This window comes from Emys orbicularis, chromosome 9 (genome assembly GCF_028017835.1).
Source record: "Emys orbicularis isolate rEmyOrb1 chromosome 9, rEmyOrb1.hap1, whole genome shotgun sequence".
In the NCBI taxonomy this organism is placed as follows: Eukaryota; Metazoa; Chordata; order Testudines; family Emydidae; genus Emys; species Emys orbicularis.
In genome coordinates, this window is record NC_088691.1 from 78310569 (window position 1) to 78322926 (window position 12358).

A 12358-nucleotide genomic window follows, 5' to 3' on the forward strand; every position below is an offset into this window, starting at 1 on the left:
GATTCACATTTGTACGAAAGCCTGTTTTACACCACTATGGCAGCATATAACTGTGCTTAAACTAACCTTATGCTCATTTTAAGCCCCTTTACCCTACCAGAATAGTGTGAAGTGCCCTTAGCATAAGTAAGAATAAGGCTCATAATACAGTATTTTTATATGATATTAATACATTAAAGATGGAGCAGAAAGTTACAGTTGCCTAACGTTTTCAATTATAAGATCCTGTTTTAGTTACTTATAACTTTTTGAAACTTTACCCACTCAGGTTGAAGTTTTCCATGCAAGATGTCTGCCTGGGGATGAATTTTTCTGGAAAGTTTCAGCAAACACAGTTCAACTGCTCCTCAAATTAGTTTAGGGGAAATAATGTATTATTTTGTCCATGTTAAAAAAAAAAAAAAAATCTTACAAATATTTCATTGGGAAGCTCTAGCACTTCCATGTTTTGGAGCAGGGACTTGAAATTTAGCAGGAAACAAAAAACACCAGGGTACCAAGAACAGAGCTAGGGAAATTTTTTTTTTTGGTGAGGAGGAAAAAAAACTGCAGATTTGACAAAACCTTTCACAAATTCCTATCAGTTCTGTCAAAAGTTGGTCATGTGTAAAAAAAAAAAAACACACACAAAAAAAACCCCCTAAAATTGAGAAAAAGTTAAAACAGTTTGTTATGACATTTACTATGGGAAATGTTTCAAATTTTTTGGTTCAAAACAACTTTGTTTCAAAATTTCCTTTAATTTTATAAAAATATCAAACATTAAAAATCACTTGAAATCAAAACAAAAAGTTCTGTTTTAGGTTGTCCTAAACATTTTATTTGACCCAACACATTTCCCCCCCCAGTCTTCTGGAATTGCCAGTGTACCAAAAAAACCAATCCATTGTTGGCACAGCTCTAGAAATGTTCCTTTTGCTGTCCCTCATGACAAAATGTCTAAATGTAGCCAAGTCAGAAACCTACAAAAAATATCTCAGTTCCCACATGTTCAGTAGAGGTATATTAGAGGCTGGCAGCATTAGTAATAAGGTTTCCAGAGGATGCTATTCATGAAGGACAAAAACAAAAATGACACAAGAAGATGAGTCTTCAAAGAGAATAAAGCTGCAAATATTGTTAAAAATAGTGCCGAAGTGGGAGCTGGGATGGGTGAGAAGAATGGAGAGCAATTGCTTGTACAGGACAGTTTACACTTTAAGAGCTCAAAATCTGAAGACAATATCCAAATTTAATAAAAATCTAAAAAAACGATTTAAATAGTTTCAGGATTTTTCCACTCATCTCAGCATGTGTTCTGATTTTTGAATTCTTGGAGTTTGGCACTACAGTCACAGAAAGATGGAATTAGCAAGAGTTAGCCAGGACTGCCAAATTTTCATGACAATTTTACACCGGTTTAACATTATATAATTGCTACTTAACATAGAACATTTTTCTGATTGTTAATGTGTATCAAATCAGAATCAGAAACTGATTCACAGCCACCTATAATTAAAATTTTGCAAAAAATCACAATTTTGCCTGTGTTACAAATTGTCATTTTCCAATAAGACAGTTGCTCAGAAGTACCAATTTTATTGTATGTGCATGATGAGAACAACTTTTTGCCACATTCACTTTCAGGGGGGAAAAAAAAAAAGAAATTTTCTTTTACAATAAGTCTGCATAATGTATTAGAATATAGATTAGTTCAAAATTTTCCCACAGAAGAAAAAATGTCAATGAAAATTTAATTTTTTGTTTTTGTTGAAATTTTCCATGGAAATATTTTAATTTTCTGAAAATACTGAAAAATTTCAGCCAAAAACTTTCTGGTTTGGAACAAATATTTTGATGAATAAACAAAAGTTTTCCATGGAAATGAGACACTTTTGGGAGGAGGGGGAAATCATTTAGTCAAAAATCCAAATTTTCCATCTAAAACAGTTTCAAACAGAAAAATTTTCACCAGCCCTACTAGAATCCTTTAAAGGAGCCAAACCAATGAGTAAGAATTACAAAGTAAGCTTTTGTCAATTCAACTCTCACTGATGCCTCTAGAATTTGTCATTTACAGAGGAAAATGAACTGCAATCTGGATGGTTCATAAAGGGAGCCTATAGCCTGTTATGGCAGCCATCAGTGTTACTGCCAGTAATCTCAGCTAAAGGAAATACACTTTCATTGTTGCTACATAAAAGATACTAAAAATATTAAAATTGCCATTACCTTATAAAAATGAAGCTAAATATTTCATCTGCCCACTTACCCTTCAACTATTGCTAGCTTGTTGTCCATGATGTACGCCAAGGGCGCTGCAAGTTCTTTTTTGATGTGGCCTACCTGGTTTCCATTCACATTGTTTACTTTTACTGCATTTTTATCATAGAGGTTACTGGGCTCTCTCTGAAGTGCAACCATTTCATTATTGTTAACCTGCCAAAAAAAAAAAAAAAAAAAAGGCAGACTTGTTTAGTTACAAGTTATTTACAGAAATACCTAAATGTATAGCCATTCTGAAGCTAAATTTAAAGATTATTTTAGCATAATAGGCTGGTTTTACCTCTAATAATTCTTTATTCAAAATACTGAAGACTTTAGAAGTTAGGTAAGAGGTGGGCTTCAGAGCCCAAGCTCCATCCTGAGCAGCTACTTCAAAGTACTGTCTACACAGCTATTTTTAGAGCACTAGCACAAACCCTGCTAGGCCAAGTCTGTCAACCTGGATTGGTAGGTTAGCTGCCTGCGGGCTGGTTAGACATACCCTATAATACTTTGTACTTATTCAACACTTCTCATTTGTAGAATTCATGGCTCCTTACAAAAAGCTAGTAAATATCATCATTCCCTTTTTACCAGTGGAGAAACTGAGGGATAGGTATGTTAAGTGACTTGCTTAAAATCACATGGGCCAGATATACAATCCATCTCTCCTGGCTTCCAGTTCTATTGAAGTGCTATATCATCAAAAGTCTCCTCCATCCACCAACACTATAAAGACTGTGGCTAGCAGGACTGAGCTAGCTACAAGGATCTTTGCACAGTTCTAAATGAGTGTACAACTGGAGAAAGCAGAAAGGGGAGGGCACTTTAAGGAAAACATCTTCCCTTCCACTACGGTCAACTTCCTGGGGGCTGCTCTTATCTTACCTCCAGCCAGCTCCAGAGTAAATAACTAAAGCAGATCTAAAAGATACCTTAACAAATCCTGAAATTTAAATTGCGGGTTTAGACTACTGAATTCTTCTCTTGGAACTGTGTAGAATCTTAAATACACTGATACCAACAAATGAATGAGAAAACCTTAGGACTTGTCAGAAAATACTGGAAAGCTGTGAAATTTTAACAACAGAAAGGCAAAATGTTCAATTTTTTTCCCACTTTCCAACTACCACTGCTTAGTAGCACTTTATTATTCATACTGCACTTACAACCCCTGTGTAATAACGTAATCCAACCACATTTCCTCGCAAGGTTCCAAATAAAACAGCTGAATCTGTATCTTCATCTGTCCCAGGAATGTCATCTGTACATAGAAAGTCTTCTAACCCAAACTGGGAATAAAAATCACGAGAGGTATAATGGGAATAGTTCCTATCTCCTCCAAGATGGGCAGATTGTAAGTATTTCCAGGCAGAATCTCTGCAGAAAGATAGAAGTTATTTGACATTGTATTTAAAAAAGTAGTCTGAATGTTTCAATTACTCTTGATCCCCTTTTATAAATGTCTATTTAATTTTCCCTTTTATAGTGTGAATATATATATATATATATTTCACATCTTTATGTAACCATTCTACCTTACCTGGCAATTTTCACCTAAGTTATACCCTAAAAAAAAAAACAAAAAAAAAACTGTCTCCAGGACATTACAGACTCACACAAACAACACATTGTCAAATTATTTTTACTATTTGACTGACTAGAATATAATCTTCAAGCACTCAGAAAAAGAGTCAACATTGTAGAGTAGGAGGTTTTGAATGCTTTTAGGGCAAGATTGAGCAGCAGGAGCAGAAGACTAAAAGGATCTTGGTTTTATTGCTTCAGAATTTTTTCTGCTGAGTGGGGGATCAAAGGAGCAAGGGGCAGAAGAGATTAATGTCTCACACAACAGAGCACCAGAATACTGAGTTGGTCAGGGTTCCTCATGCTCAGAGGTTTATAATTTTCTGCTGAAAAACGATACAGAGACTTTGCCATGGCAAAAATGCTTTCACTTCATTCTCCAGAAAGGGCTGGAAAAAGGGCAACACTGGCGTTTTTTAATAAAATACTGCCCTTAGCTTCACTGCCCCCCATATGCCTAACTTTGTCAAAAGTCATAGAGAATACACAAAGAGACTATGTTTTTCCAACCTTAATAAGAACATAAGAACGGCCATACCGGGTCAGACCAAAGGTCCATCTAGCCCAGTATCCTGTCTACCGACAGTGGCCAATGCCAGGTGCCCCAGAGGGAGTGGACCAACAGGCAATGATCAAGTGATCTCTCTCCTGCCATCCATCTCCATCCTATGACAAACAGAGGCTAGGGACACCATTCCTTACCCATCCTGGCTAATAGCCATTAATGGACTTAACCACCATGAATTTATCCAGTTCTCTTTTAAACGCTGCTATAGTCCTAGCCTTCACAACCTCCTCAGGTAAGGATTTCCACAAGTTGACTGTGCGCTGCGTGAAGAAGAACTTCCTTGTATTTGTTTTAAACCTGCTGCCTATTAATTTCATTTGGTGACCCCTAGTTCTTGTATTATGGGAATAAGTAAATAACTTTTCCTTATTCACTTTCTTCACCACTCATGATTTGATATACCTCTATCATATCCCCCCTTAGTCTCCTCTTTTCCAAGCGGAAGAGTCCTAGCCTCTTTAATCTCTCCTCATATGGGACCCGTTCCAAACCCCTAATCATTTTAGTTGCCCTTTTCTGAACCTTTTCTAGTGCCAGTATATCTTTTTTGAGATGAGGAGACCACATCTGTACGCAGTATTCAAGATGTGGGCGTACCATCGATTTATATAAGGGCAATAATATATTCTCAGTCTTATTCTCTATCCCATTTCTAATGATTTCTAACATCCTGTTTGCTTTTTTGACTGCCTCGGCACACTGCATGGACATCTTCAGAGAACTATCCACGAGGACTCCAAGATCTTTTTCCTGACTTGTTGTAGCTAAATTAGCCCCCATCATATTGTATGTATAGTTGGGGTTATTTTTTCCAATGTGCATTACTTTACATTTATACACATTAAATTTCATTTGCCATTTTGTTGCCCAATCACTTAGTTTTATGAGATCTTTTTGAAGTTCTTCACAGTCTGCTTTGGTCTTAACTATCTTGAGCAGTTTAGTATCATCTGCAAACTTTGCCACCTCACTGTTTCCCCTTTCTCCAGATCATTTATCAATAAGTTGAATAGGATTGGTCCGAGGACTGACCCTTGGGGAACACCACTAGTTATCCCTCTCCATTCTGAGAATTTACCATTAATTCCTACCCTTTGTTCCCTGTCTTTTAACCAGTTCTCAATCCATGAATGGACCTTCCCTTTTATCCCATGACAGCTTAATTTACGTAAGAGCCTTTGGTGAGGGACCTTGTCAAAGGCTTTCTGGAAATCTAAGTACACTATGTCCACTGGATCTCCCTTGTCCACATGTTTGTTGACCCCTTCAAAGAACTCTAATAGATTAGTAAGACACAATTTCCCTTTACAGAAACCATGTTGACTATTGCTCAGCAGTTTATGTTTTTCTATGTGTCTGACAATTTTATTCGTTACTATTGTTTCGACTAATTTGCCCAGTACCGACGTTAGACTTACCAGTCTGTAATTGCCGGGATCACCTCTAGAGCCCTTTTTAAATATTGGCGTTACATTAGCTAACTTCCAGTCATTGGGTACAGAAGCCGATTTAAAGGACAGGTTACAAATCTTAGTTAATAGTTCCGCAACTTCACCAAGAAGTCTGAAGGAATGCCTAACATAGTGAATGCTAATGGGAAGGGGGTAGGTTTAGCAGATAAAATAAAAAAAGAACAAGTTAAAAATCACTTAGAAAAGTTAGATGCCTGCAAGTCACCAGGGCCTGATGAAATGCATCCTAGAATACTCAAGGAGCTAATAGAGGAGGTATCTGAGCCTCTAGCTATTATCTTTGGAAAATCATGGGAGACGGGAGAGATTCCAGAAGACTGGAAAAGGGCAAATATAGTGCCCATCTATAAAAAGGGAAATAAAAACAACCCAGGAAACTACAGACCAGTTAGTTTAACTTCTGTGCCAGGGAAGATAATGGAGCAAGTAATTAAGGAAATCATCTGCAAACACTTGGAAGGTGGTAAGGTGATAGGGAACAGCCAGCATGGATTTGTAAAGAACAAATCATGTCAAACCAATCTGATAGCTTTCTTTGATAGGATAACGAGCCTTGTGGATAAGGGTGAAGCTGTGGATGTGGTATACCTGGACTTTAGTAAGGCATTTGATACGGTCTCGCATGATATTCTTATCGATAAACTAGGCAAATACAATTTAGATGGGGCTACTATAAGGTGGGTGCATAACTGGCTGGATAACCGTACTCAGAGAGTTGTTATTAATGGTTCCCAATCCTGCTGGAAAGGCATAACGAGTAGGGTACCGCAGGGGTCTGTTTTGGGACCGGCTCTGTTCAATATCTTCATCAACGACTTAGATATTGGCATAGAAAGTACGCTTATTAAGTTTGCGGATGATACCAAACTGGGAGGGATTGCAACTGCTTTGGAGGACAGGGTCATAATTCAAAATGATCTGGACAAATTGGAGAAATGGTCTGAGGTAAACAGGATGAAGTTTAACAAAGACAAATGCAAAGTGCTCCACTTAGGAAGAAAAAATCAGTTTCACACATACAGAATGGGAAGAGACTGTCTAGGAAGGAGTACGGCAGAAAGGGATCTAGGGGTTATAGTGGACCACAAGCTAAATATGAGTCAACAGTGTGATGCTGTTGCAAAAAAAGCAAACATGATTCTGGGATGTATTAACAGGTGTGTTGTGAGCAAGACACGAGAAGTCATTCTTCCGCTCTACTCTGCTCTGGTTAGGCCTCAGCTGGAGTATTGTGTCCAGTTCTGGGCACCGCATTTCAAAAAAGATGTGGAGAAATTGGAAAGGGTCCAGAGAAGAGCAACAAGAATGATTAAAGGTCTTGAGAACATGACCTATGAAGGAAGGCTGAAAGAATTGGGTTTGTTTAGTTTGGAAAAGAGAAGACTGAGAGGGGACATGATAGCAGTTTTTAGGTATTTAAAAGGGTGTCATAAGGAGGAGGGAGAAAACTTGTTCACCTTAGCCTCTAAGGATAGAACAAGAAGCAATGGGTTTAAACTGCAGCAAGGGAGGTCTAGGTTGGACATTAGGAAAAAGTTCCTAACTGTCAGGGTGGTTAAACACTGGAATAGATTGCCTAGGGAGGTTGTGGAATCTCCATCTCTGGAGATATTTAAGAGTAGGTTAGATAAGTGTCTATCAGGGATGATCTAGACAGTATTTGGTCTTGCCATACGGGCAAGGGACTGGACTCGATGACCTCTCGAGGTCCCTTCCAGTCCTAGAATCTAATGAATCTATGAGACCTTCTAAAACGTTAAAATGTATTACCGGCATGCGAAACCTTAAATTAGAGTGAATAAATGAAGACTCGGCACATCACTTCTGAAGGGTTGCCGTCCCCTGTTTTAGAGTAATCCATGGTTGAGTAAGAACCATGGAATCTGACCCACAATTTAGCCAGGGTTTACCACAAAGTCATCTAAGCTTTGCCCACCTGAGGGCTATACTAGCAACCTGTCAATTCGAAAGCCACATATATGTTGTGCCACATACCTCTTATGTTCTTATAGGACTAAACTGGCATTACATGGGTGTGTGACGGGGAAAGTGAAATACGCAATCAACTCCACCAGCTACTGGCTTGACATGGAAGGGAACACATACCATACCCGTATAAAGGGTGGCTGAGCAACTGGTTCAAGGTGTATTTGCTTCCTGTGGAACTCCGGGTGAATCATCCATAATTCCCGCTGGGACTCCTGAGGCAGCACTTTCCTCTCTATATACTAATTCAAGTAAGATGTGCTTTAAAGGCACAATCCTGCCCTGATTTTGGAAATGTGGTGGTAGCAGAGAATAATGACCTAAATGCATTAATGTAACATGTATAACTGAAGTGGGATGCCAAGATTTAAGGAGCACTAGAGCCCAGCTAAGGAGAAACAACAGCGCTCACAGGATGGGTAAGGGAGGATGGAAGAGACAGGCATCTCACACCAATGAGAACTGGTCACTCTCTCTCCATTATAACTGTCACATCCTCTCAACACTACAAATGATAACTGTCTCCATAATAGCCCCACTAACCCCCCCGGCCCAGGGTGCCCAGCTCCACCAGCCATCCCGGCCCAAGGCACCCAGCCCCAACCCACCCCCTCAGCTCCACCAGCCCCCCCGCCAGCCCAGGGCACCCAGCCCCAACCCACCCCCTCAGCTCCACCAGCCCCAACCCACCCCCTCAGCTCCACCAGCCCCCCCCCAGCCCTAACACCCCCAGCCCCAACCCACCCCGTCAGCTCCACCAGCTCCCCCATCCCCGGCCCAGGGCGCCCCCCCCAGCCCCTCAGCTCCACCAGCCCCCCCCCCAGCCCAACCCACCCCGTCAGCTCCACCAGTTCCCCCATCCCCGGCCCAGGGCACCCAGCCCCAACCCACCCCCTCAGCTCCACCAGCCCAAGGCACCCAGCCCCAACCCACCCCCTCCACCAGCCCCTTCCCCCAGCAACCGGCCACGCTGATCGCAGTTACACGAAACCTGCCCCCGGCTTCCCACGCCGGGCCTCACCTCATGCACATCCAAGCCATGGTGCTGCCGGGGGCCGCCGCACGGCGAGGGTGACAGAAGAGCAGGCCCAGCGCCCGGCAAGGGACCGGAAGACGCGCAGGCCACCAGCGATTTCGGTCCCAAGCCCACCGCCGTCAGTGCAGTGCTTAGCGCTACCAGCCTGACTGACAACAACAGCACCAATCCCACCCAGGGTTTCACAGTCCTCAGCCAATGAGAACAGGGCTGTGGAAAAGGGGCGGGACTTTCTCTATGCGTTCTCTGTGCGACGAGAACAGAGCCGACGAAGAGCCGCCAAACCCTCCATCAGCCTCCGCAGTGTCCCTCCGCCTCCCTTCCACCACCCCTGCGGGTAGGCTGCAGACGGGCTGGTTGCAAATTAATCCCCCCTCACCGTAAGCGGCCACCCTGCTGCTGACAGCTCTGTCCGAGGTGGCCTTCGGCGGGCTCCGTGTCCAGACACAAAACTCATGTTGCAAAGCGTGCAGAGAAGAGATGCAAGCAGGGGTCAAGGTCGTCTGGCTCACCTGCCTCCTAGTAAATCAACAAGGAGTCCGATGGCACCTTAAAGACTAACAGATTTATTTGGGCATAAGCTTTCGTGGGTAAAAACCTCACTTCTTCAGATGCATGGAGTGAAAATTACAGATGTAGGCACTGTTATACTGACACATGGAGAGAAGGGAGTTACCTCACAAGTGGAGAACCAGTGTTGACAGGGCCAATTCAGTCAGGGTGGATGTGGTCCACTCCCAATAATTGATGAGGAGGTGTTAATACCAAGAGAGGGGAAATTGCTTTTGTAGTGAGCCAGCCACTCCCAGTCCCTATTCAAGCCCAAATTAATGGTGTTAAATTTGCAAATGAATTTTAGTTCTGCAGTTTCTCTTTAAAGTCTCAAGTATCAGAGGGATAGCCGTGTTAGTCTGAATCTGTAAAAAGCAACAGAGGGTCCTGTGGCACCTTTAAGACTAACAGAAGTATTGGGAGCATAAGCTTTCGTGGGTAAGAACCTCACTTCTTCAGATGCAAGTAATGGAAATCTCCAGAGGCAGGTATAAATCAGTATGGAGATAACGAGGTTAGTTCAATCAGGGAGGGTGAGGTGCTCTGCTAGCAGTTGAGGTGTGAACACCAAGGGAGGAGAAACTGCTTCTGTAGTTGGATAGCCATTCACAGTCTTTGTTTAATCCTGATCTGATGGTGTCAAATTTGCAAATGAACTGGAGCTCAGCAGTTTCTCTTTGGAGTCTGGTCCTGAAGTTTTTTTGCTGTAATATGGCTACCTTTACATCTGCTATTGTGTGGCCAGGGAGGTTGAAGTGTTCTCCTACAGGTTTTTGTATATTGCCATTCCTGATATTGCCCCATATTGTGGGGCCATGCGGGATTGCCGCTATGGGCACCCGCATGGCCCCACAATATGCCAACATTTTTATGGCTGACCTGGAACAACGCTTCCTCAGCTCTCGTCCACTCACGCCCCTTCTCTACCTACGCTACATTGATGACATCTTCATCATCTGGACCCATGGGAAGGAGACCCTGGAAGAATTCCACCATGATTTCAACAGCTTCCACCCCACCATCAACCTCAGCCTGGACCAATCTACATGGGAGGTCCACTTCCTAGACACCACCGTACAAATAAGCGATGGCCACGTTAACACCACCCTATACCGAAAACCCACCGACCGCTACGCCTACCTTCATGCCTCCAGCTTCCACCCCAGACACACCACACGATCCATCGTCTACAGCCAAGCACTGAGGTACAATCGCATCTGCTCCAACCCCTCAGACAGAGACCAACACCTACAAGATCTTCACCAAGCATTCTCAAAACTACGATACCCACACAAGGAAATAAAGAACCAAATCAACAGAGCCAGACGTGTACCCAGAAGCCTCCTGCTACAAGACAGGCCCCAAAAAGAAACCAACAGAACTCCACTGGCCATCACCTACAGTCCTCAGCTTAAACCTCTCCAACGCATCATCAGTGATCTACAACCCATCCTGGACAATGATCCCTCACTTTCACAGACCTTGGGAGGCAGGCCAGTCCTCGCCCACAGACAACCCGCCAACCTTAAGCATATTCTCACCAGCAACCACGCACCGCACCATAACAACTCTAACTCAGGAACCAACCCATGCAACAAACCTCGATGCCAACTCTGCCCACATATCTACACCAGCAACACCATCACAGGACCTAACCAGATCAGCTACAACATCACCGGCTCATTCACCTGCATGTCCACCAATGTTATATATGCCATCATATGCCAGCAATGCCCCTCTGCTATGTACATTGGCCAAACTGGACAGTCACTACGCAAGAGGATAAATGGACACAAATCAGATATCAGGAATGGCAATATACAAAAACCTGTAGGAGAACACTTCAACCTCCCTGGCCACACAATAGCAGATGTAAAGGTAGCCATATTACAGCAAAAAAACTTCAGGACCAGACTCCAAAGAGAAACTGCTGAGCTCCAGTTCATTTGCAAATTTGACACCATCAGATCAGGATTAAACAAAGACTGTGAATGGCTATCCAACTACAGAAGCAGTTTCTCCTCCCTTTGTGTTCACACCTCAACTGCTAGCAGAGCACCTCACCCTCCCTGATTGAACTAACCTCGTTATCTCCATACTGATTTATACCTGCCTCCATTTCCATTACTTGCATCTGAAGAAGTGAGGTTCTTACCCACGAAAGCTTATGCTCCCAATACTTCTGTTAGTCTTAAAGGTGCCACAGGACCCTCTGTTGCTCTTTAAAGTCTGTTTCTGAAGGATTTTTTTGTTCAAGTATAGCTACTTTTAAATCTGTTACAGAATGTCCAGGGAGATTGACGTGTTCTCCTACTGGCTTTTGTATGTTATCATTCCTGGTATCTGATTTGTGTCCATTTATTCTTTTGCGTAGAGACTGTCCGGTTTGGTCAATGTACATGACAGAGGGGTATTGCTGACACATGGTGGCATATATAACATTGGTAGATGTGCAAGTGAATGAGTCCCTGAGGGTGCAGCTGATGTGGTTGGGCCCTCTGCAGAGCCGGCTCTGGCTTTTTTGCCACCCCAAGCAAAAAACGCCGGGCCAGCCGGAGCAGCAAAGGGGTGGGGGACAAACCGGCCGGCTGGAGCGGTGAAGGAAAGGAAAAACAGAAACAAAATACCCGCGGGGCAGTCCCTGGGCAGCGGAGTGCTCACCCTGGCTAGCAGGGGGAGAGAGAGAAGGGGGGCCCCCAGGGCTTCCTTAAGCAGGGCGCTGCCACGCGGCCCCTCTGCGCGCGCCGCCTGCCGGGAGGGCTCTGAGCCACTCCGGTCGGCAGGCAGAGAAGGAAGCGGGCTGCCCTCCGGGCTTGCTGCAGGGCGCTCCCGTCCTCCACGCTGCCGCCCCCTACAGGGTAGTGGGAGCAGCAAACCAAAAAGAAAAAACCTGCAGGGGCGGCCAAAGCGGTG

General features: G+C 43.4%; 1 protein-coding gene across 1 annotated transcript in view; it reads right to left on the minus strand.

Annotated features, from left to right (window-relative positions):
• Positions 1–9041, minus strand: part of HLTF (helicase like transcription factor) — a 48450-nt gene extending 39409 nt beyond the window's left edge. The window contains exons 1-3 of the mRNA XM_065411417.1: positions 8879–9041; positions 3414–3624; positions 2252–2418 (exon numbers count right to left, since the gene is read on the minus strand). Of these exons, the coding sequence (XP_065267489.1) occupies positions 2252–2418; positions 3414–3624; positions 8879–8898 (398 nt within the window). The 5' untranslated portion in view covers positions 8899–9041. The remainder of the gene's footprint in view (positions 1–2251; positions 2419–3413; positions 3625–8878) is intronic.
• Between the last annotated feature and the right edge of the window lie 3317 nt (positions 9042–12358).